Raw genomic sequence first — 24,669 nt, forward strand, 5'->3', positions numbered from 1 at the left:
GCCACCCTCTGCTGAGACCTGAATGTCCTTGTCATTAACTGCATGACATCCCTCAGACATCAGGTTCCATCTCCTTCTGAGAGTGACAAAGTAGAGGGCCACAGAGAAATGCCCCAGGCCAAAGTGACTTTATGCGCTTTATTTCCAGTCTACTGGCTTCCTTCACTTTGCAATCATTTCTTGTCTTTCCTCCCTATGCCAGTCCAGGCCTGGACCAGATATGCAAGAGGATGCAGGCCCCAGTCCTGACCTCAGGCTGTTCACTATCTGTCACGTCACTAAGCCACTGAGGTTTAATGGTGGCACAGTTTGGGCCTTGCCACAGAGTGGGGGAGACAGGATTAGTCCTACTGGGAAAGCTGGCCTGGAAGGGGGATGCTCCAGTGACTGCCGTCCTGGCTGATTTCTTCCATATCTTTGACTGGAGGAACACAGGTGTTTGGAAGCAGAGTAGCTGAAGTTTGAATCTCGCCTCCCCACTTCCTTGCCCGAGGACTGCAGGCGAGTGAGGGACTCCTCAGGGCTCGAGCCCTCCTCTTCAGCCTGTGGGGAAGTTCTAATGCGGGGTGGGGAGGTTCCGGCGGGAACTAGTGCAGGATCCATGTTAGCTGTTGCTTTGATCATCTCCCCAAAGTTCTTAAGACTTCTGAAATTAAGGATGGAGGTGTCTCTAAATTTTGGCACATCTCTAAATTTTGTTCCCTTGTTTCAAATATTAATATTCAACTGATATTTACATTAATATTCAACTGATATTGTATTGGCAGCTTTCTGTTGCTGTGATAAAACACTTGAGATTCACAATACACAAAAGGCTTATTTTGACTGGCTGTTTCAGGTGTCAGTCTGTGATCCTCTAGCTCCAAGGTGGAAACGTCATAGTGGAAGGACACAGTACCAATTCATGGTACCCAGGAAGCAGAGAGCAGAAGAGCCAGAGAGGAAGGTGCCAGGAATCAGACTCACTCTCCACAGTCACGGTCCTATAATCCACCCAAACACACCCAGAAGTGTATGTTTCACTAATCTTCAAGCATCTTTTAATCCAATCAAGTTGACATGAAAGAGTAGCCATTATACCTGCTGTGTGCTGGACAATATTCTAGGCCTAGGGATACAAGGGGAGTAATTGAAATACAAAAGTCTTGTCCTCTGGGGCTTACATTTTGTGAACAATGTCAGTGAGTGACTAGGATTAACTGATGATGAGTCCTCTGGTCACCCTAGCTGGGGTGTTGATGACAGGGAGCAGATACCAGGTGTGGACAGCCTTAGAATGGATATGGGATACAGGTAGGCCAGTGCCTCTTTATGCCGGGATATTCTGGGTAGTATTTAGGTGCCCCCATCTGAGATGTTGGAAATAGGATCTTGGGCACAGATGGTAGTTGAGGAGGGCACAGGAGGATGGAGCTTAAGGAAGCCATATGCTTATGGCTATAGTCAGACCACTTTCTGGGCTCTGGTCAGCTAGCATGCAGTGGTCTTGTGGGGCCTGGGGCTGAGAGGAGAGTGTGATGATTTAGCCTTAGCTCTCTGTTCCCCAAAATAGGCCTCAAGGTTCCTCAACTGTAGGGTGGAGGGGAGGCAGAACCAGCTCCATGTAAAAAGGTATGTTGGGTGCAGATGGTGAACACCCTTGCAGTCACTAGGACCTGTGATAGGACACATCTAAACCTATGCAAGGGCTCAGGAAAGTGGGCAAGGTGCTTGGTGCTTAGACTCCAGTCTCCAAGGTGGATTCTCACTTGGCTTGGGGGGTGGGGTGGGAATCTGGGCAGGAAAAATCTTCCCTTGCTCTCCAAGAAATAGTACCTTTGGGAGAAGGTGCTCTTGTGCCCTCAGGTGCAGGCCACATCTCACTCTGGGCTCACAACTTCAGCTGCCTCTCCAGATCACCTCCTCTAGTCCTTGCTCTATCTGGTCATTGGAAGCCAGAAGAGCAGCTTGGAGATCTTCTGTCTCCATCCATGCTTCTTGTCCCTTATTGACTTCCAACCCTCTGGTCTTCTAGGGTCCCAGCTGCCTGGCTCTTGCTTTTGTATTTCAAGCAGCACAAACTCCCCAGGAAGCTGTCTGAGGAGGAGAGGCATGAGCTGCAGAGTGAATGGGTGATGGGGTGGAGAAGGCAGTGTTGCAGAGGTGGGGGAGTAATCAGGTATAGAAGGCAGCCCTTGGGATAAAGACCTGGGAGCTTTTGGGCAGGACTCAGGCTCAACAGATATAGCCGGATGGGTGGGGAGTCCCAGGTATTTCATAAGTGCCCAGCACAGCATCTGGGCATATCAAGTGCTCAGTAAATACTAGTGTGAATAGGTCAATGAAAGAACTGCAGAAGTCCAGAGGTGTCTTGCTGGAATGCATGGGGATATCTTTATAAAACACAGCAATCATAAAATGCATGCATTGGAGTTGTATTCAATAGCTCAGCACTGAGGATTGGCTGAGTTTCCCTGGTCTCCCATCTGTGGGGAAAGAGAATAGGTATTTATCTATAATTTAAAAATTTCTTTGCGTGGAAAGAATGAGTTTTTGGGTTATACATTACCTTATCTCATCCCCAACATCGTGGGAAAAGGGAGCCCCAGAGAAGACAGGATGCAGAGGATCTCAATAGCCCCAAAGAGAATCCTGTGCCTAAGTTCTGGCAGGGGCCAGCTTGGGAAGTTACTGTAATGAAGCTGGCAGCTTGGCCTGGGAGGAACATCGGAGCTAAGGTGGGAGGCTGAGGGAGAAAGGTCAGAAGCTGAGGCCACAGAAAACAGGCAGGCCCTGAGGTCTGCGTGTGTGCATGTGGGTGTGGAAGCCCCAGGTGGAGGAAAGAGACTGGAGTTTCCCTGGAGAGCGGCAACCAGGGATGCTGTGGAAGAGAGGCTGGCTTAATCTGCATAGCATTAATTAGCAAGATTGTCTAATTAGGACAACCATTACTCAGCCACAGCATTAAACCGGTGCTGAATATCAATCAATTTTGGAGACTCTCCATGAAATTGAAAGAAAAGTTGACCTTATTAAACAGAAAAGATTTCTAAATCAATTATTTCACAAATTGAATGTACAAAATGTAGGGATGTCAGGAAGGCACACCAGATCTTAATTCAGTAAATACAGTGCATACAGACTTGTGATGTTATTTTCTCTTTCCCTTTGGGGGTTCCAGTCAGAGATGGAAATCCCGAATGGACCACACATGTGTGTATGGATGTGCGTACTTATGCGCACACACAGAGATGGACACACGGAGTATTGGTTCAGTTAGGAAGGCACTTGCAAACCCTTTTCTCCAGCTCATATTTTACTTTGGGCCAGCGCTCTTGTACGACTCTGCCTGAAAGCATAGTTTTCTGTTTTTTCCAATGTGCTAAACAATAAAACACACTTACAGCTCCCAGGGCTCTGGGAAGATCTACCATAGTCATTACAGTTCTGGCCCGTCTTTGGGAGCCATGGCAGGCCAGGAGAGCAACTTGGATAGCTGGCTCAGGGGCTGGGGAACCCACTCCATCACTGCACACACAGCCTTGCTCCCAGCAGCTGTGCTGCAGAAACTGCAAGGCCAGGTAGAGGGGAGGTGAAGGTGTTGGAGCCCAGCAGGGTGCAGAGCCAGGGGACAGGCAGATCTGGGGTAAAAGCTGGCCTGGTCAAATCTGACTTTGCTATTTGTTGGCCATATCTGTGGGAAAGTTACCTAACTTCTTGAAGTCCCAGTTCAGCTGTCAAAGTGGGCTGATGACGTCTTCCTTTCCCTGTGACAGTGCTTTATGGGTGTCATCAATGGGACATCACGGATCTGGGAGGGGCTGGCTTCCTGCCTGGAACAGCACTGATGGGGGATCCCCTAGGAATGTGATTCAGCCTCTTGCCCTGGTAGTGTACAGCCCCCCATGGGTGTAGCCAGCTCTGCTGGGGTGACAGCTATGCACTGTCTCTAGGGGAGCCCAGGCCATTTTACAGCCAGGGAGAAGTGTGGTATACAGGCAGAAGAACCTGGCACACAGCTGAAGTCTGGGTGACTTGTGTGCACTTGAAAAGGCCACTTCAATTCTCCAATCCTTGGTGTTTTCATCAGTAACGGAGACTTTCTGACCTCGGATGAGAGATAAGGATTTGAGGCAAAGTGTATGGAAGGACTGCTCTGTGATCTGCTACATAATCAGGGCTCAGTAAATGTTAGGTAAAAGTACTATTGCTAAACGGTCTCAAGGAGCACTTATTTAGCCCCTCTGGCTCACTCAGGACACTAAGTAGTTATGGGGAGTCACACACATAGTGTAAGTGTTCTTACGCCATGAATTCTGTACCTGGGAGTTGAATGAAGCAAAAGGTCACCTGAGATGGGTGGGAGTCCCCAGCCTGGCTCCAGGTTCAGAAGAGACTCCTCCTTTCTTGGTGAAACACATCATCTCCTGCTGTAAGTCGAACAGTGACTTTTATAGTGTGACAGTAGGGATGAGAATCAATAATGAATATCTGTTTATTTAGGTTTTTTGAGACAAGGTCTTGCTATATAGCTCAGCCTGGTCTTGAATTCATGATGAAGGACAGGCTGGCCTTAAACTCAGGCCTATCTCAGCCTCCTAAGTGCTGGGGTTACAAATATGTCCACTACACCTAGTTCTGAAATGGTATTGACAAGCCTGGTGCCTCAGGTCCTTTATTCCCATCACAGAGATGGGCGCAGGGGACTCACGTGTATTCCTAAAACCACCCAAAGAAGGGCGTGCACTGTGCTGTGAATAGATTCAAGTCACCCATCTGCCAGGAAGCCTCTACCCTAGCAGTCTGGGGCTCAGATATTGAAAAACAAGTTTCTTTTCTTATAAAAGTAGTTTATTCTCATTATTGAAAATTTGAGGAGGAAAGAAAAGTAATAATAAGAAAAATATCTAATGTAATGCAGGATATTTGGTATATTTTCTATCTTTAATGTGAAAAAATGTTTTCAAAAATGCGAATTGAGAACTCAGGAGGTTGTTGAGGAAGGAAGATCACAAGTTCCAGCCAACTTTGGGCAACTTAGAAAGAACCTTCCCCAAAATAAAGTATAAAAAAGCCTGGCAATGCGTCTCAGTATAATGTCCTGGGTTCAATTCCTGGTACAAAAAAATAGACAAACAAACAAATAAATAAAAGGAAATTATACCACAAATTCAGTTTGGGGTCAGAATTTTTCACTTACTACTACATCTCCAACCTTTCTTAATATCTTCATGTATTCTCTATAGCAGTGTCTTTTTGGGAGCTGCGTAGTATCCCATCACAGACTGGTTTCAAACTTGGTTATTCACTTGAATATTCTTGGGCCTTTAGGAATAATGGCTTTAAAAATTGACCATCACCAATTGAGATGTAGTTCCTGTTACCCTCGAGTGTTGAAGATTATTATGCTGTTGTTGAAAAGTTCAGAGTCATAGAGGAGACATTACTAGTTGACCACAAGACTCTTTCCTAGCCCCCCACTGGCAGGGAGCTTGGACACAGGGGTGTGATGGGCACCTGCCACTGGTATCTGGCAGCTAATTAGCCAACCTTGTGTCGCTGCTGTTACCCATTATCAATTTCAAGCTTCACTGGAGTTGAAGCAGCAGCAAAGAAAAGATGAAAATTCAACATTTTAACAAACAGGAGACATTCTGGTCCAGCTCAACTTCTTTGACAGTTTTCCAGCTATCCTAAGGTGGGTGACAGTTTATTTTTTATTGACGTGATAGAGAATGCAGGAAATCTGTGGTCTCTGGAGTTCTGTGGATCCAGCACACAGGCTGTGCAGTCTCCCAATGGACCACATGGCCCATGAGGTCGTCTTGGCCAAAACCAAGGAGACTTTTAGTGGAAAGCCTTCCAGTCATAGGACAGATGGAAGAGGGCTAAAGGAGAAAAGATAGCATCTGGCTGGCCTCTTCCCCTTCACCTCTTCCTCCAAAATATGATGGAAGTCAATTTGGATTCTGATTTCTGCCAAAAGAAATAAATTAAGAGGTCACGATGTGCAGCTTCCTGGGGTGGGCGTGAAGCTCCCCAGATGCCTTTAGATCCTTTTGAGGAGAACACCATGGTCCTCTCTGGCTGGGAAACACTGTGAGCTGTCCCCAGGGAGGAATATCTTAACCCGAAGCAGCCTGAGTGTCCCTGAACTCAAGGCCTGCTCTCTCCAGCCCGGCTGGGAGTGCAGGTGAGGAGGGAGCCAGGCAGCAGGCAGTGTTTCTAAAAATCAGAGCTGGGGGCTGTGTCCCCCTTGTCCCGGGGGCAGCCCTGTGTGAGTGCACCCAGTAAGGAGGGCAGACTGCTCTGCACTGAACTGTGGAGCAGGGAAGAGGCTAAAGGAAAGTCGGCTCACCTTTAAGCCATACACCCCAGTGCTGGCAACAGAACCCAGCCATATCAAAGAAATGAGTGGTGAGATTATTGATACAGGATATTCACACATCTTTATGGGCTATGGTATGATGATAATTCCTACAGGTATCTACTGAGTAATGATCACATCGGGGTGATAAACATTTCCATCTCCTCACACAGTATGCATTTCTATGCGTTGAGAACTTTTTTACTCTTCTAGGTTATTTTGATATACATATTATTCCGTATACCTACATAGTTACCCCACTGTGCTACAGAAAAGTAGAAACTAATTCTTGTCCTGGACCAGATCTAACCATGCTTTGGTGGCTTGTTATAAGCAGTCAGGTCTGTTTATGTCATGTTTCTCATCTGTTTGTCTTTGAAAATGGGCCCAGAGCCTGCGGGCAGTGCTATGGGCTGGAGCTCCAAGGCCTAGACTTTGAACCTTGGCAAGAACCACTTGCTCCTCTGCGTCTCCACCTGTAGTGACTGTAATGTTGGGGTAGAGGCAAGGTCTGTTCTGAAGATGTTCACCACCTTATAAAGTGTAAGGTTCGTTGTACTCTCTTTGATCATCAGCTCCTTTGAAGACAGGGGCTGTTTCTGAGTTGGTGCCAGGACCATCTAAGACCTCAGGACTGAGCACAAGAACCACCCAATGAGAACTTAGAGGTGCTGCCTACATCTCTCTGCCACCTCTCCTCAGGTCTGTGTTCCTGTCTTCCTTTGGAACTGGGAGCCTGCTTTGTCTCTGGACTTCCAATGCCATGCCTCAAAGGGCCAACCAGATGCTGTGCTTTACAGAAAACGTGAAACAAACAGTAATGGTAGCCAATGTGACCTAGCTAGGGACTGTAGTAGGCACTTCCCATTATCCAGCTCCTTTGATTTCCATAATAGCCCCATGAGGTTGATACTAATATTATCCTATCCAACATAGGAGGCCACTGGGTACAGAGGGGCAGACTGATGGGCCTAAGGTCACATAGCTCCAAGAAAGTATGGAAGGCTTTGGACCTAGCAGACTCCTGCAGAGTATAGGACCACAGGTTCTCTAAGCCTCCCCAGGGGAGGCTGTTGTGAAGGGGCCTTAGCTGCCCCTCTATTCCTATCAGAAGGGACCCCAGGGCTTTCACTTGTCCAGGACTCCTCTCTTTTCCTTGCTCCTCTTCTTCCCCCAGTAGCTCCTCTGCTGCTCCTGCCCCCCCTGCTGCTCTTGGCCTGTGCCAGGATTGCCAAGAGCTGCCAGGACACTCTAATTCATTCCTAAAAGAACTCTGCATTGTCAGAGATGGAAGGGACTTGGAAATCCTCTGCTTTTGGTTTGTTAAGAGAAAACAGAGACCTGAGCTGGCATAATATGGATGCTCAAACCAAATAATAGTGGCACAAAAAAGAATTATGTTCTCATGACTTATGAGCACAGAGGCAAAAATTCTAAATAACACATCAACAAACCAAATTGAGCTGGATATAACAAATATAATACATCATCCCCAGGCAGGGTTCATCCTGAAAATACAAGAATGATCTAATTCTCAAAAACTGAGGCTCTGGTGGGGGGCAGTCCTAGAGACAGCACTGGCCCAGGCACAGTCCAGAGCTCTTCTGGTTAAGTCTATTTGCCACCCTGCTCCCCGGATGAACTAGGGACAGTCCCTCTTCTGTCCCGACTCTGATGAAATTGAGATGCTCCTTTCTTGGCCCTCCCTAATTCTCTTTCCATTTCTCCTGCAGGATTCCATGTTTTCATTGGCCCTGAAATGCCTTATCAGTCTATCCACCATCATCCTGCTGGGTTTGATCATCGCTTATCATACACGCGAAGTCCAGGTAGGTGCCCACCCTCCCCTTGGGCAGTGGCCAGTGTTTTGGCCTTGCTCTGGGTTGAGTGCTCTCACCCCCAAGCAGCAACGTGGGTGATTTTTACAAGATGGTGCCCAAGATCTTAGTTCTTCTCTTCCAATTTGGACCCCACTTGGGGAGGGCATTGCAAGGTATTATCTTTGCCTGAGGGTCTAGGTGGCAGCACATGGCTTCAGGCACAGGGGCTGTCCTGCTTCACACCCTCACTTAGCACCGTGGGCTGTGGGTGCCTGGTGCCTGTGCCCTCTCAGTCCTTTCTGACCTTTCTGACCTTCAGGCATTGAGTCAGTCTCTGCAGTGAGGTGGGCCTGCCTCGAGCTTCCCTGGCACATGCATGTGCACACTTACATGCTTCACTGGAAACCAGTAGGAGCCCACATATGGACTCCATTGCTATGGACACCAGGCTGGGAGGTGCCATCTTCTGGATGGAGCTGAACTCTGATGTGGTGGAGGAGGCCTCTGTTCATGCTGCAGGAGTGACTTGGTACCTGATGAATTACTGGGTAGGCCTCTGGGTGCATTTCCTGTTTGGCTGATAGTTTGATCTGAGGTGAGGTCAACCAGGATGAGCAATCCAGAGGTGTCCTCCTGTGCCAGTGAGCCAGTTACCAGACTCTGCAGCTGATCTGCGTGGCTGTGGACTGGGTAGTCTAAAATATCCAGATGTTTTTCCTCATGTGCGTGTGAATCTGGAGTCTATCCAAGTACTTTGGCTGGAGAAACATAGACTCAGATCTGGGAAGTAGGCAAGAGACTGACGAAAACCAAGATTCAGATGCAGCAAAGCTGGGGTTGATCTTGGCTGTGACCTCTTCTCTTTGTATGTCTTTGGGCAGCCTTGTGACCTTGCTGGGTCTTCTCATCTGGAACTCGGGAGCTTTATTCCAATTTTGCTGGATTGCCATGAAGATGGAATGAGGAGTGTGTGGGACAGTGCTCTGTGCCACTAGCCAATAGCACTGTGCAAGCTCAGACCTTTTTAAGTTGCTCCATAGAGAGAGTTGGGGGGGGATTCACAATCTTCCTGCCGTAGCCCCCCAAGTCCTAGGACTCCAGATGTGGGCCACTATGCCCAGCCAGACCAAGGCCCTTTAGTTCCTCAGTGTTTTGGGGGTACAGCAGTGGTACTGATATTGTGTGGATGCCTTCTGGTCCTAAAGAGGTGTTCTGCTTTCCTGCCAAGTGTCAGGTTGTGGTAGCTGGATAGGATGTAGAGGCTTTGAGGCTGGGTCACCTTAGCAGACTCCTATGTGTGATGACCAGACGACACTAATCCAGAGGATACTCAACTCTCTGGCCTTTGGAACCATGGGTGCTTGGGCCAAGGCTGTAGTCAGAGGACCGAGAGTTCAGATACTGCCAGGAAGCTTGCTTTCTGGAGCCCAAACTGGACAGAGCTGGTGGACTTTAACCCAAACCATTGTCCAGGGAGCCTCAACCAGGAGCCAGAATACCTATGGGGACAATAGGGCAAGGAATCAGGACAGGACAGGTGTCACTAGGCTTACTCCAGAACCACTGGGAGATCCAGGTAGTCCTTCAGCTTCTGGAAGTCCTCATCTGCAGGGAGTCTATCTTACTTTGTCACCCTGACCTTTGTGGGAAGGTGTCACAGTGGCCAAAAAGAGAATGGAAAATGAAAAAAACCTAGCTCCATCCAGGCTGAAGGGAGGCCCCAGTGCACTGCCTTGGCTCTACTCTGAGCCCTGTTGGGCCTTAAGACTGTCTTTCTCCTCCAGAACCTGGAAGGGGCAAAGCCAGGTATCCCTGGCACTCATCCTCCTGGAGTGCTTGTTCTGCTTCAGGGCCTGCAGCCCTCAGACCTGGCTCAGCCAGACTGCATGGTAGCCTCAGCTCTGGCCTGGAGCTGGGCACCTTTGTCCCTCCCTCTGCCCAGGGTCAGTCCCTGTTTCAGCCCTCCTGATGGGCAGCAGACCATGTCCTCTAGGTCACTTACTCAGCCCAACACTTACAATTTGAATTCTAACTCAAGACAATTCGGCCTGAATGACTTTGGTCCCATAATAACTCCTCTGGGCCTCAGCTTCCCAACTTGCAGTGTGGGAATCACATTGCTTACTTGATGGAACTCTTGAGGGGGGTTGGGAACAGTGTAGCATACAGTAGGATTTCATGAAGTGGAAATTTTGGTCTCTTTCTAATCACCTCCTCTTCTAGCTGAGCCTTACCATCTGCCACTCAGGTCAGTCAAATGGTCACCATCATAATTGTCCAGCTCAGGCAAGCAGTTGACTTCCTCTCTGCTCTGTCTGACTCTGTCTACCCTCTCAGCTCCGGTAACCCAATCACCTACCCTTCCTGCCATCATGGGAGGACAGTCATCAGCCCCTGGGTCTCCACCTTCTTGTCATGTTTTCTCTGCAGCTGGTGGCCTTCTCCTGTATGGGGCAATGGGAATGGCTCTGGCCAGACAGCAGTGGGAGGAGGATTTGCTTCTGGTATGTACCCCACTGGCCAGATTGTAATTTTCAGTGGCTCTCTCTCCTGCCTCAGGACAATAATGTCATTAATCTTCACATTTCCAGGGTCCCATAGTGTCTAACAAGGAGCAGATGTTTGCAGCACATTTTTGAATGAAAGGGTGTTGGATTCAAAACATCTGGGTGGGACTGGGGATGTGCTCAGTGATAGAGCACTTGCCTAACATGTGCAAAGCCTGGAGTTTGGTCCTCAGCACTGCAAAATGCACAGAGTAACAGATAGACAGGCAGACATCTGGTTTTCAAAGTTGCTTATGTTATTAGTTTGTGATCTTGGGTCTCTGTTTCCTTATCTGTTAGGGTCCTAGGTGCTAGGTTAGGGGTGGTGGCTCAGCAGCTGGAGGTCTGCTTCCTGAACCTGGAGAGAGGCGCTATCCCGAGTGTGACCTACAGCTGCCAGAGCTGTAGTGCTTGAAACACATCCCTCAGGAGAGGTCAGCTGCTGCTGCTGCTGCTGCTGCAGGGAGGTAGAATGGGGGTGAATGTTGCTGTCATATCTCTTGGGAGTGATATTGGGGACTTTGGTTAAGAATATGCTCACTACTTCTCCCATCCACAATAGCTGTTGTTCACTTGGCTAAATTTTAGTAGAAACTGGATGACCACACCCATCCTCCGTCCACATCTCTGGTCCCTGCCCTAGATGACTATAGGTAGCCTCAGGCCCTGCACAGCATACCTGTGACGTGGTGCAAGTGCAGTGTGTGTATGTGTGTGTGTGTGTGTGTGTGTGTGTGTGTGTGTGTGTGTGTTTCCTTCTAGACCAGAGTTCCTATTTGTTAGTTAAGATGACTTGTGTTCTGGAGGAAGAGAAATTCTAGAACACTGTTGGAGAGATCTCAGCTATGCTCTGGCTCAGAGCTGCAGAGATTCAAGGCTGGAAGTTTGTCAGAAGTGACTTGGTCTGCTTTCCCACTGCCTGTGCTGCTGTGACACAATACCTGAGTCTGGGTAAATTATAAAGAATAGAAATTTATTCCTCACAGTTCTAGAGGCTGGGCAGTCCAAGATCAAGGTGTCAGTAGGTTTGGTTGTCTAGAGAGAGCTGCTCTTTGCTTCCAAGATGGTGCCTTGAAAGAAGAAGGCTGTGCCCTCGAGGAGACTGAATGCTTGGGAAATCTCTTTTGTAAGAACCATACTTAGTCCCATTCACAATGGAGGAGGCATCACGATCCAGGCACCTCTTGCCTATTTATCTTATCCCACTGGCAACACTTAAATCTTGGAGGAGACATACTTCAAACACCATGCCCACCCTGGGTAAGACCATGTGAGGCTCTGTATGCCCTGTGTGACTGGGAGTTGACTGCCTCTTGGGGAGGCTCTCCTACTGGTGGGCAGTAAGAGTCTTTGGAAAGTCTGCCTTTTTTGACTTGAGGGGATATGGCCCCCTGGAGTTCTCCCCCAGCACTAGCTCTGCAGCTGGAGCAGGGAAAGGAAATGCCTGTGGCCACCTCTATTATTTGAAGATGGTCCCCTTATCTGTTGTAGTTTATGCCTAGGTGTCCCCCTAAAGTCTCATGTGACCACCGTGGGGACCAATGGAAGGTGACTGGGTCATGAGGCATTGTAGCTGACTCACTGTTGAGCGATGGGGCTTGGAAGAGACCATGAGTGGAAGGTCCTGTCTCCCTTCCTGGCTCCTCCTTGCCGCTCGGCTCCTGTCAATCATGCCGTGAACAATCTTCCACTGCCAGGGCCCTCTGTCATGCTGTCCTTACTTGGAGCCCACTGACTGTGGGCTAAAACATGAGCCAAAATAAACTTTCCTCCTTTAAGTTGTGGGTGTCTGGTATTATGTCTCAACAACGAGAAAGTGACTAAGACATTATCTTTCTCACTCTCCTCACAGTGTCTTAGAGCACAGCTTTCAAAGATTGTGTTCTGGTAAGAAACAAAACACAAAAACAATGCAATTGATTTATTTACTAAAACTGAAAATTGTGTCTTCCCTTGGAGAGTCTGTTCACTCCTACAGTTTTGTTGTCACCAACAAGTCCCAGATCAGCAGTGCCAGCCTCCTCTCCCCAAGACAGAGATTTATGTTTCAGATGCTATCAGTGCATCCCTGGCTCAAGCCAGAAAGCCCTGAATGCTTTACCGCTCCCCTCTGCTCCAGCTCTGATGACCCATCCAGCCCAGTCATTGCTTCAGCCTGTATTTAATGAGGCTGTACGTTGTGTAGAGCCTGGCACAGTTGCCCAGCTCTCTAGGCCAGAAATCCCGAAATAACTCTTGCTTCTCCAAAGGGCCACCAACCTGGAGTGACCCCCTGGCTCTAGTTGGTGTCTCTGGTGTCATCTCAGGAGGCAGGCTACCAGGAGGCTGACAGTGCTCTTCCGAGCAGTCGCCTTGGTTCAGATTCTGCTCTTTGTCCCATTTCGGTGTGTGCAATGGCCTTTAGAAAGTTACTTAAACCCTCTTAGCTATTTACTTTCTGTAAAATGGGACTAATGATAATACCTACCACAAAAGATTGCCGCACAGATCAAATAGGAGAATATATGCAGAGTGCCTCAGCTTAGCTGAGGTTGTGGCTTCCTGGCAGAAGTCTCAAAATAAACAAAGGCTCTGGCATGGAAAATTGCAGGTGCCCTTGGTATGCTTTAAGACAAGGTCCTGGGCAGTGGGCTGGATCCACTCTGAAGGGTGAACAGCCTACTGGTGGCTTGTTCACCTTGGTGAAGTGTTTTAGAAAGTCCAATAGGCAGCAATAAGAACTGTGAAAGGTTTCAAGATGGGGAAGATGATTAGACTAGCATTTTACACAGGGCTGTCTACCAACGGTATGCAAATGTTGGAAGGGACAATCTCAGATGCAGGAAGGTAAGCAGGAGCATGTTACCATGGTCTAGGTGATGGGTAGTGATGTCAGGAACCAAGGTAAGTGTTAAGAGTGGAGATGGGTGGAGCAGCTGTGCATGACAGGTGTTGAACAGCTGGAATTGACAGGACCTGGTTACCAGTTAGATGTAGGTACTGTCTGCAGAGGAAGGGTGGACACTCTTGATTGCTTGGGTAACTCAGTGCCTGGGAGTACCATTCATTAATATTAAAACCACAGAGGGAGCTCGGATGGGGAGTAGAGGTTTATTTTGGGTCATGTTGAGTTGGAGGTTAGGGGAGCATCCATCTGTCTCCAAGACAGTGAAAGATCCAGGGGGGCCATTGATATATGACATATGGGAGGAGAAGGAAGACCCCCAAGGGCCTGAGAAAGAATATTCAGGAAGGTCAGAGGAGAGCAGGGAGCCATCTACTGTCACAAAGGGAGAGCAAGGAGTCAGGGTACCCACACATCCTCTGTGCTAGGCCCTCATCAAGGCCGTCACTAGAGGTGACAGTGGAGGACAAGGGGACCGAGTGAGAGATCTTAAATTGGAGTCACTTGTAAAGTGGCTGTGAGTGGAGGGAAACCAGAGGGACGTCTGGAGAGGCCACCGTGTCAAGGGAGGCATGGCTGGGCTGTCTGTGTAGATTGGAGAGATTTCATGAGTCAAGTAGTGATGGCAAACGTTTTAGACTTGAGTGCCCAAACGGCAACCCCAAAACCCACTTAGTTATTGCAAAGTGCCAACACTGAATAAACGAAACCTGAATATGAGGTTTTAGTTTAGAAAAAAGAACTCATTCATTGACATCTTTTGTCTTAAAAGAAAAGCAGCATGCATGCCACAGGTTTGCTACCACGGTCTACAGGCTGTCACTCAACATCCAGTTGAGAGGAAGAGGAAATAAGCAGGGGTTCAGTTTCTGGAAGGGAGAAATTGCTTCTCCAGCAGGCAGGCAGGGATGAGTGGAGTGCCCAGAGAAGAGTGTTGGGTCAAACCCTGGGGTCCTGGGCAGTGGCAAAGTTCAGATCATCTTGTGCCTAGATGGAGATTTTAGAGCTCATTAATTCCTGTTTATGACTACTAGCCATATATGAAGTAAAACACATCAATTAGATCAAAAGTGGGGTGTACCTGCTCTTGTTTGGGGGCATTGATCCTCTTGAAATCTAACAAAAGCTTCTGGAGGCTTCTTTAGTCTTCTTCAAACTTGACCAAATCATTGTGACAGTGACAAGATATGAGTGTTTAATCTCATGAGCTTGAAAGACAAGGGACTGAAGAAAGGGGAGACTTTCCATTTATTAGGTATGTAAAAGTATATATTTTTATTAAGTACTGATAGAGTTCTCAGTGGACAGGGAAACTGCTTCATATTATAGAACATAAATTATATTTGAGGGACAGCTCAATTGTAAAAATTCTCAGCTGGTGCAGCATGATTGTCCCAGAGACTGGAGAGTCCTCCTGCATGTGAATAATGTGCTGTCACTGAGTCACAGGGGTCAGCAATGCACGGCTCATGTGCTTTTGGGTTAGTGACATCTTGCTAATGGGGTAGGCAGGATGGCTCAGGCTAAGTCTTGCTCTCTGCCTCCTCTTACCTTTTGCCTATTAACAGGTGGGCTCAAGTCACATCCTGGGAGATGGTGTGTTGCTGAGTGACACAGCAGAGCTCTCTACTGGCTTCTCTGAATTAGCCAGTTAGCTCAGTACTCATTCATGGCAGGCCTACTTTGTGTCAGGCACTGAGAATCCAGATGTGACTGAGACTTGACTTTTGCCTTTGGAACCTGCTTGTCTAGATCTTGGTCTCCTGTGGCCCAGAGTCAGGAGCGCAGTCCTAGGAAGTGTGTGAGCTCCAGTGTGGCCATGAGGAAGCAGGGTGCTTTTCCCCTGAAGGAGGGCAGGTTTCAGGAGATGACCTGAGACCTGCGTGTACCAGGAACAGAGATGCTGTGTTTTGGGGACAAAACCGGCCTGGGGCATTTCAGCAGTGAGGGAGGAGGTGGGGGAAGTTGTACTTGTCTTCCAAGGGCAGCTGGAGGCTGCTGGGATCTTCATCCTGATAAACATTTCTTGGCTGGTTGGTTGATGAATTCACTTTGCCTTCACTGAGATCCTAAGGACTGAAACTCCAGGTCTTGCCTGGTCTGAGTTTGTCAGCTCTGTGAGCCAAGTGTGATCAGCACAGATGTGGTTGCTTGGGCAGTTCCAGTCCTGAGGGGTTTCAAGCTCTATAAGGGAATTCAGGATGGCCAGCTCTGCCAACTCGACACCCATCTCCAGCTCCCCTGTTGTTAATGATCCCTCCTCACTTGATCTTGATCACAGCGTACACAGGACATTGTAAACAGGGAATGCGGTCCAGGGGATTCACTATTGGACTGCCCTGTGTGGCCCTAGCCATCCTACCTGGCCCACCTGTGCCTGGAAGGACTGAAAAGAAGGAAGGAAGAGAGAGGAGGCAGTGGAAGCTGTACCCTGACTTGGCCCTGTGTTTGGAACACATGAGACTTGGTCAGACTGTTCCCTGGACACTGGTTTTGTGGTTGGCACCCTGGGAAATGATGAATTTTGTCTACATTTTGTAACTTGGGAACTGTGTTCACAGATTTTCAGGCCTTTGGCCTGCTGATTTCATCTTTTTGGTTTGTAGATCTCTGCACACTTGCTCCTCCAGGAGCCTTTTCTGGCCACCCCTCACTAACCCAGATGCACATCCAGCAGGTGACTTAGCCTTGGCTATGATCTGTCATCATGTGTCTGACAGTGAACTGTCAATGCTACCTTTTGCAGGACCCTGGGCTCTGTGGTAGGCTTCATGGCGTGGGGACTGCAGTGGATTCACTGTCTTATCGCGAAGCTGAGATAGTCTGGCACATGATAGTGTAGGTTGAATAATGATCGAATGAGTGGCCAATCCGCAGCAGGGGTGGCAGATTTTTGTCCCCTCATTCTGTAGAGAAAAGTGGTCTCCAAAAGGCTGAAAGACTGACCTGAAGCCTGTTGTGCTGGCTTATGGCCTGTGGTTGATTTTTGCATACTGAGGAGTAGGGAATCTCAGCAAGCTGTCCCCCTGAGCCGGCCTCACACAAGGTGGCCCTTTCTGTCACCCCCTGGTCAGCTGCCTCAGTCCCAGTGCCTGTTCCCTCAGATCTGCCGCTGGCCCGTGGATTGCCATGGTTACCACACCAGCCCTGGAGGTCTCTGTGTGGTATTGTGATTTTATTTGCTAAATATTTAAACGCTGGGGTTTAACCCCTTCTGCCTGATGGAGGGCTTGGTGCTCAGCCGCCTTTTGCTGTGGCTGTGAAAGCGCCCAGTGGGTGCTGCTCTGCCCAGCCCTGCTGGCTGCTCCTGGCTGTCCGTCTTGACTTCCAGTTTTGTCACTTAGAAATGTCATCCTGTATCATGCTACTTCCTAGCGAACGTGTGCTGTGTGTATTAACAGTGTGAAGGCCCCTGCCTTAGGCATGTTAAGATTTGCTCCAGCAGACAGGCTCAGCCCCATCCCCCAAATCAACCCACTGGGGCTCCACTGACTTCCAGGTAAACCTTGCTGAGTCCTTTAGGTGCTCCCTTCTGCTCCAGGGGTCCCGGATGGGAAGGGTGTTAAGAGGAGAGGTTTGAGAGGAAGCATGTTTGTGAATGGGAAGATGTCTCCTTCCCTCCTATTCCTCTGTTGGTTCAAGACAGGCCCTGGAGGCCCTGAATCCACCTGGTTGTGTGTTACCATGGAAACCACGCACTTGTCCTCACCCTGGGCTGTGAGAAGTGAGGGGGCGTGGGCACCCACTCAAGGAGCTTTGTGTTGTTTGGTGATATAAGACTTTGCTGCCCTAGCAATGGCAGCAGCCTGCCCACCTCGGGGGTCACACCTGGCAATCCTCTGCCACTTTATGTGGGATGAGTAACCTTGTCACTGGCTGTCTGGGATAAGGATCACTGTGTGAGCTTGGGCAGGTTATTTTCTCTGCCTCAACTTCAGTTTTGCTGTTTGTGCAGTGGGTAGGTAATCTCAGGGGCTTCTGGCCAAATCAAGGATTCTGTATCTGAGGAATGCTCAGTGACAAGGAGGGAAAATTGTAGGGAGAGCCCCTGACAGCGTGACTGGCACAGTGTGCATTCAGGAGGTGCTTGTGGGGCATCCGTCAGCTTGGCTGCTTTCCTAACAGTCCAGAAACAGAACTGGGTCCCTACTCCACACTGACAGAGCCTCAAATTTCAGAGTAAACCACCAAAAAGACATTTCTTTGGCTTCAACATCTTAAGGTTGAAAGGTGACTCCTCTCAAGTCTCACTGGTCAGCCATTGTCAAGCTTTCAGGATAATTAAAGCAAGCAATCAGACTTCGTTCCTCAGCTCTCAATTCCAATCTCCTTCCGTGTAGCCAAATTCAGTTCTCCAAAGTCACTGGGGAGCAAGTTCATTTAACAGAATATTCTGTTTATGAATGTGCCAGTGTGGGTGTTTGGGACTTAATTCATCCTGTTTTGTCTTATTAATTTGTTTTTTTAACTGAGCAACTTTTCCTCCATGATGGCAATTTTCTTTTCTTTTTTTTTTTTTTTTTTGGTGGGTCTTTTTTGTTTTTATTGGTACCAGGGATCGAACTCATGACCACACACTTGCAAGGCAGGCGCTTATGCCGCTGAGCTAAATCCCCAGCCCCAATGGCAATTTTCAATTGGGAGTGTACATCAGTGCCTGCGTCTCTGTCTGGGCCCTCACAGGCTGCTGAACCCCATTGGAGTTCTGGGATTTGACAATACCTCTGGGGTTCCATGCACACTTCAGACTGAGAAGTGCTGGGCTTGGTTATAAGCTAAGTGAGAGTAATGGATTCAGTCTGTCATCTCTGTCACTTATCCCTGGAGAGCCTAATAAAAGTTATTGCACATAGTAGGACTCAGTGATTCTTTGGTGAGGCTTTAACATTCGAAAAGTTTGGAAAATTAGAAAGCACTTTCGAATTGTCAGTGTTTAGAGACTTCTGTACAATTGCCATTCTGTTGTACTACTGTGTGACTTGCAGTTTTAGCACAATGACGGAATACCTGACCTAAACAATGTATAGGAGGTAAAGTTGGGTTTAGCTCCTGGTTTCTGAGGTTTCATCCTATGGTCAGCTGGCTCCATCCCTTTTAGGCCTGTGGTGAGACAGAAACATCATGGGGAAGGGCGTGGCAGAGAAAGGCTGCTGGCACAGGGTGGTTGGAAGCAGAGAGGGAAAGAGCTTGAGAGCAAGGGGCCAGGCCCAGAGGAGTCCCCAGCTGCACTCTCTCTTCAGTGCAGCACCCCATCATCTTCCAGTAAGGCCATAAATGATGATCTCATCGGTGGGTTAATCTACTGATTGGGCATGATGAGCCCTCATGATCCAATCACTCACACACGGTCTGCTCTTGGGACACACGAGCATTTCGGGGAGACATTTCTGGGAGACACTACCACTACCACAAAAACTGATGATTCTGGCTTGTTCTTGGGCAAGACTCTAGTAAAGTGGCATTTTCTTGTTTTTAAGAGAAAAGGTAGTAAAATTGCCATTGCTCAAATTTTCTATAATCCAATAAATTGTACTAGGAAAAGATCTGAACTGTCCCTGGTGTGTCTTTGGTCAAAAAGATTCAATACAATTTATTGAGAAAGAGTTTTGTCTCCTCTGAACCCCACATATCAACCTGTAGGGGTAGATGAGGGATCCTGGGCTTGTAGTCAGTAGATCTGGGTCCAATTTGTGACTTTGTTGTTTGAACTTTTCTTAAAAATTTGTGATAAAATATATGTAAAGTAAATGTTGCCATGTAAAGTATGTGAGCATTAAATATATCTATGTTGTCGTAGATCTGTTACCACCAGGCATCTTTAGAATTGCCTGTGTCATTTTCTGTGTAAGCAATGTACCCACCAAGAGGTGAGGTGGGTTGCTTCATGCACCATTTCAATTAGCACCTTCACTCAGTCCGATACTTTAACTCTTCAGGCCAACCCTCAGGTTCCAGGCTTAGATCTGGAGAGTGGCTTCCCACCCTGTAGATGGTGACAGTGGCAGCTTCCATTGCTAGTTTCTTATGTTCTAGGGATGCCACTTTACTCTGTCACCTCAGTTACTTCTGAAGAACCTTGTGAGGTGGATTCTGTTATCCTCATTTTATAGATAAGGCAGCTGAGGCTGAGGGCAGGTAGACAATGTGTCCAAACTCCTGTGGCTGGTGAAAGGCTGGGAGGGACTCAAACCAAGTTACCACCTCAGAAGCCTGCTGGCTTTCCCGATTCTGAGAAAGAGCTCTATCCTCAAACTGTGCTGCCCTTAATTCTGGCCCGTGTGGAAGCAACCTTTTGAGGGATGAGTCATGGGAATCCCCTCTTGACAAAGAGTGGACCTGATAAAGCGAGGGCCAAAGAGCAACTCAGACACTATTGGTCCAACCCATGAGCTCTTGAAGCCCTGTTCCAGCTGTAACCCAGGAGGGACCACCCAGGTTCTGCATGCCCTGTGGTGGCCCCACTACCTGTTAGAAACCCCTGGTGACCATACTATCTTCCCTTTGGGTCCTTCCGGGAGCAGGAAGACTGCTGTCTCGGGCATGGTGACTGGCTTCCTCCCATTCCAGACAGGTCAGTGTGTCTCTTGAAGCCTGGCTGCTGGCTGAGGCCCATGCCAGCCTTGCTCTTTCTTGCTGCCTGCCCTCCCAGGGGCTGGCTCTTACTTCTTGAGCTTGGTCACCATGTCTCTGCCAGTCCTCTGCTCCAAGCTAACACCTGCTGAGGCTGAAAATAGGGTCCTTTTGGATGTTCTGCCTGGGCTGCCAGTGGGCCTCACCGCCTCCGCAGAGTCCCACCTGTATTCTGACTGTTCTGGCAGCCTCACACCTGGGCCACCATGAGTTGGCCCCAGGACTTCCCAGGGTGGTCTCTTTCCCATCTCTCCTTTGTGGGGAGTGTCCTTTCTTTGGTCTGACCCTGCTACTACTTTAAGGGATCACTTGGTCTGTCTGCCCCTGGGACTGTTGCCACATGGAGCCAGAGTCTGTTGTGGCCTGGGAGTACCGTGCTGCCTTCCTGGCCACAGCCAGAGGCACTGCTTTCTACTTACGGAGCTGCTGTTCTGGGCGCCCAGTGCCTGCTCCCCATTCTCTCATCTTTACTCACGCAGTGGGCTTTGGGGTGGGAGCCACAGTCTGCCTGTCTCTGTTTCCCCTGTGTTCCTTTAGCCCTCTGTTTTGGTCTGCCTGGCCTTTTTGCCTCTCCCCCAGCAGGGGGTGTTTGGGGTCTGTCTCAGTCACTTTTGCATCACAGGAACATCAAACTCAATCCTCGAAACTCAAAGGAGAGGTTTATTTTGGCTCATGCAGTTTAGTCCATAGTGGGTAGTGCCAAGGCAGGAAGGTGTGGTGGATGGATCTGGGCAGAGAAAGCAGTTCAGGTCATGGCAGCCAGGATGCAGAGCACAAAGGAGGAGCTGGGGAAGGCACTAGACCTTTCTCACACTCTGGTAAGGGCCTTTTCCACTCAGACCCCACCTCCTAATAGCAAATCAGCTGTATACCCCCATGACTTGTCATTTTCAAAAGCTCTGCCTATGAGTGCCTGACTGTTTGGGAGGACACCTAGATTCAAGCCATACCTGACCCTTGTCCCCCGTACTCCATGAACCTGACTGCGGGAGCCTTATCCAAACCTTATCTAAACCACTGACACAAATAGGGAGTCAGAAAGTGAATCTGGGGAAGGAATGAAGGAAAAATAATTCAAAGATTTGTAAGTCTTTTATTAGTCTTTTATTCCAAACTTTCATGGCTTTCCTTTAGGTGAGGTGCACCTCGCTCCTTGCTGGCCATGTTGTCATCTAGTGGGAGTTCTCGAGCCATGTTCTGAGAGAGCCATTTGTCCTTGAGCTCAGGGCTGGACCAGGCCATGAAACCCCAGTCTCCCTACTTCTCATGCCTGTGAAATGAAAGGGTAGACAGGCAGGTTGGCTACCTGGTGACAGAGGGTTGTAGCAACACTGCTGTGACTCCTATGTCACAGGACAGTGCTGATGCCTGGGCCCACGCCACCTTGGCTCTGATATGTGGCTGCTCCATTGCAGAGATGGGTTTGGCTATGGCTGCTGGCCTGTGATTGCCCTGGCCACAGCCACAAAACAGGAATCAGTAGGCAGCTGGCTGCCAGGTGAAGGCTGACCACAGCTCGTGTACTCAGCAGCTGAGCTGGACAGGCGGGGGCCACATGCAGACCTGACTCCTGTCTGCTGTGCTCTTGTCACACACCCTGTCCCTCACTGCTCCTTGCTGTCACCAGGTTCCTCGCTGGTGCAGGAAAGCACAGAGCCAAGTGCTCTCCAAGATCTTCCCATTTCTCCATGATCCTTCTTGACAGAATGTGCTAGAAACCTTACAGAGTGGAGAGCAAAAGGAATTCCCACCCCTGTGTGTGTGTGGATTAGGTTGGGGAGGGGAAGGCAGGGCGATATTTGTCTTCCTGCTGTTGTTAGAAATAGCAACTGTTCCCCACCCTCCCCTGAGGACAGGACAAAAGGTGATTAATTCCTTCAACACCAAGTTATTGAAGGTCTCTTCTGAGCCAGGCACTTGGAGACAGCAAGGTTCCTGCTTTAACCAAACTTGTGATCTAATGCGGAGATAAGGATGCAAATTTGCACGTACTTGGGCTGCAAGGATTGTGGGCTGAGCTGAAGAACAGAACAGCAAACCCTTTTACCAGGGTGGGGACTGGGACATTGTGCCAGTTGAAGGTTGGGCAGAGTTATAACCAGTGTGGGTAGGGAAAGGAGCATTTGTGATCACCAAGCATTTGTGATCACGGGGAATCCCAGGGATTCTGGGGAATAGTGAGGGGACACAGATAGCCATAAAGGAGTAATAAGAAATGGGAATAGAGGGTGCTGGGTCCACCCAGGGGAGTTAGAGCAGGAGAGATTATGCATCTATGTCTAACACAGTACCAGCCCAAGCTGTGTATTCAAAAGGGGTCAGGGATGCTAATCTGGGGGTGGGGATGCAGGTGTGTGTCTTACAGATGGAGCCATCTGTGTATGACTAAGAGATCATCAATAGTCTGTATTAAAGACCAGGAAGTGGGAGTCGGACAAGGAGCAGTGCACCTTGGCCGTTGGCCGAGGTGGTCTCTACCCTCAGTACAGGCACCTGACCTGGCTTCCAGCAGCAGGACTAGACTGGAGGAAAGACTGAAAAATCTCCCTCCTTGGGGCTGGGGATTTTAGCTCAGCAGAGTCGTGAGTTCGATCCCTGGTACCGATAAAAAGAAAAATAAAAATCTCCCTCCTGGGGGATCATTAGGATTAAAGATTCACACCACTGGTATATTTGTTTGAGAGTCAGAAGAATGAAAAACACCCTCCCAGCCCCAGAAGCCTAAAGTTCCTGATCTTAACAATGATACCCCCTGCCCTGAGCCAGGGCCTGTGGGGAGCCCCAGTTTGTCTCACTTCCTCAGATCTTTTCAGGTGGTTAGCAGGAGCTGTGCTGATCAGACTTTATAAGAACCTCAGGATGTTACAGTTTTGTCCTTCTCTTATTGTTCCCAAACCAATCCTATACCTAAAAATATACTGTTCCTGGCAGCCTGGGGGATTTAGCTTCTCCCCCAGGCAGAGAGTTCACTTCCTTCATTTGCCTGCAGGATTCAGCCTTGCAGCTTTGGCCAGTTGCTGGGACCTGCCACCATTCCAGAGTGTCAGCAGGATGCCTCCTGGCCTCAAGGCCTGACTATCACTTGCAGCAACAATGACGTCAACCCAAAATCTGCATAGGGCTCATGGGTTTGCAGTGGGCTCCCTGGGTGTTGCACAAGGCCCCTTAGGAGGATTGTGCCACCTGCAGCTTGTCCTAGAGGGGCTGATGCTGACTGGCCTGGGCTGCCATTAGGTTGCAGGGCCAGAGTCTGTCAGCCTGCAGGCTAGAGAGTTCTCTCCTCAGTTTCTCTTAGTGGTGTCATCTCAACCTGCCTCTGTCTGCCTTCTGTATATTCCCTGGTTCTCCTTTCTTGCTTGCTTAAGTCTTTTCCGTGTTTCATATCTAAACATGTGGCATCTATTGCTGTGGGTTGCCTCTGTGCTACATGTGCATTTGTGAGCACGTGTTTGTGTGTGTGTGTGTGTGCGTGCGCGTGTGCATGTGTTTTGAGCTGAACTGACGGGGTTGAGTTTTATAGCTGATACTGCCTGGCTTTGGGGAAATGGAGAGGAAGAGAGTGAGGGGCAGAATCTCTGAAGAAGAGAACATTCTGATCTTGGTGTCCTTTTGGATCAATTTAGTTCCCAGGGATGTGCAACACTAATTTGGTGGGAGTCCTTGGTACTCACAGTGGGAAGTGGCTGCCTTGTCCTTCGCCTGCCGTTTGCCTTCGGAAACCCAAGGTTCATGAGCATCATGCAGAGCTACAATTACAGTGCTCTGAGCTGCCGTGAGATTTATGCATCTGGCACCACATTTCCTGCAGGCCCCTCTCTCATTGTTTGTAATTTTTGAAGCTTCTGTGTTTGTGGTTGACACTTCTCAAGGAGAAAGTGCAGATTAATAGTCTGAGCTAGCTGTCTTCGCATGCTCCCAGGATTAAATTGATAGCATCTGAAATATTAATTGGGCCTTTATGAAAAGAGAATGAAATACAGAATGATATGGAGTGTTCTAGATTTGGAATCATGAGTTGGAATCTTGGATCTGCTGCTGCTATTTGAATTACTGAATTTCCCTGAATCTGTTTCTTCCTCTGTCTAAAAGGTCAAAGGCTGGCTGTATAGTCATATGGGAAGCATCCGCCTAGAGAGCTGGGCAAAAGCACCACCAGTCCTGATGTGCACAGGGGGTCTGGTGAATGTTCAGTTGGGGCTTCTTGCTGAGGTCACCATGACAAACCCAAACTCTTTCTCATGGCCTGGTGTGTAGCTCATGCCTTCTGCTGGCACCTACCAAAGCACTGGATACTGCTTACATGGGGTCTCTGAAGCCTTGCTGACCATTGCCAAGGACTTTTCTTAGCTGGTGGTCAGAACTCTCTCTGGGGTCCGCCCTTCCGAATCCTCCACCCACAAGCCCCACTCCTGATGTTTCTCATGAATAGAGTCAGGAACAGGA

The 24,669-nt window shown here is 48.8% G+C and overlaps 1 protein-coding gene across 4 annotated transcripts in view; it reads left to right on the forward strand.

Moving 5' to 3' along the window:
* The window catches only part of Kcnn3 (potassium calcium-activated channel subfamily N member 3), a 154,661-nt gene that overhangs the window by 37,046 nt on the left and 92,946 nt on the right, over positions 1-24,669 (forward strand). For 3 of the 4 annotated variants that reach the window (XR_010048055.1, XM_003475583.5, XM_013158996.3), the window contains exon 2: positions 8,080-8,175. The exons of the other annotated variant lie outside the window; for it this stretch is intronic. Coding sequence is in view for 2 of the 3 variants with exons in the window: in XM_003475583.5 (XP_003475631.1) it covers positions 8,080-8,175 (96 nt within the window). In the remaining variant the exon portion in view is untranslated. The remainder of the gene's footprint in view (positions 1-8,079; positions 8,176-24,669) is intronic. 4 annotated transcript variants of the gene reach the window in all.

Source organism: Cavia porcellus, unplaced genomic scaffold, assembly GCF_034190915.1.
Source record: "Cavia porcellus strain 051 isolate PalLab524CR breed Dunkin Hartley unplaced genomic scaffold, mCavPor4.1 scaffold_6, whole genome shotgun sequence".
Taxonomy (NCBI): Eukaryota; Metazoa; Chordata; class Mammalia; order Rodentia; family Caviidae; genus Cavia; species Cavia porcellus.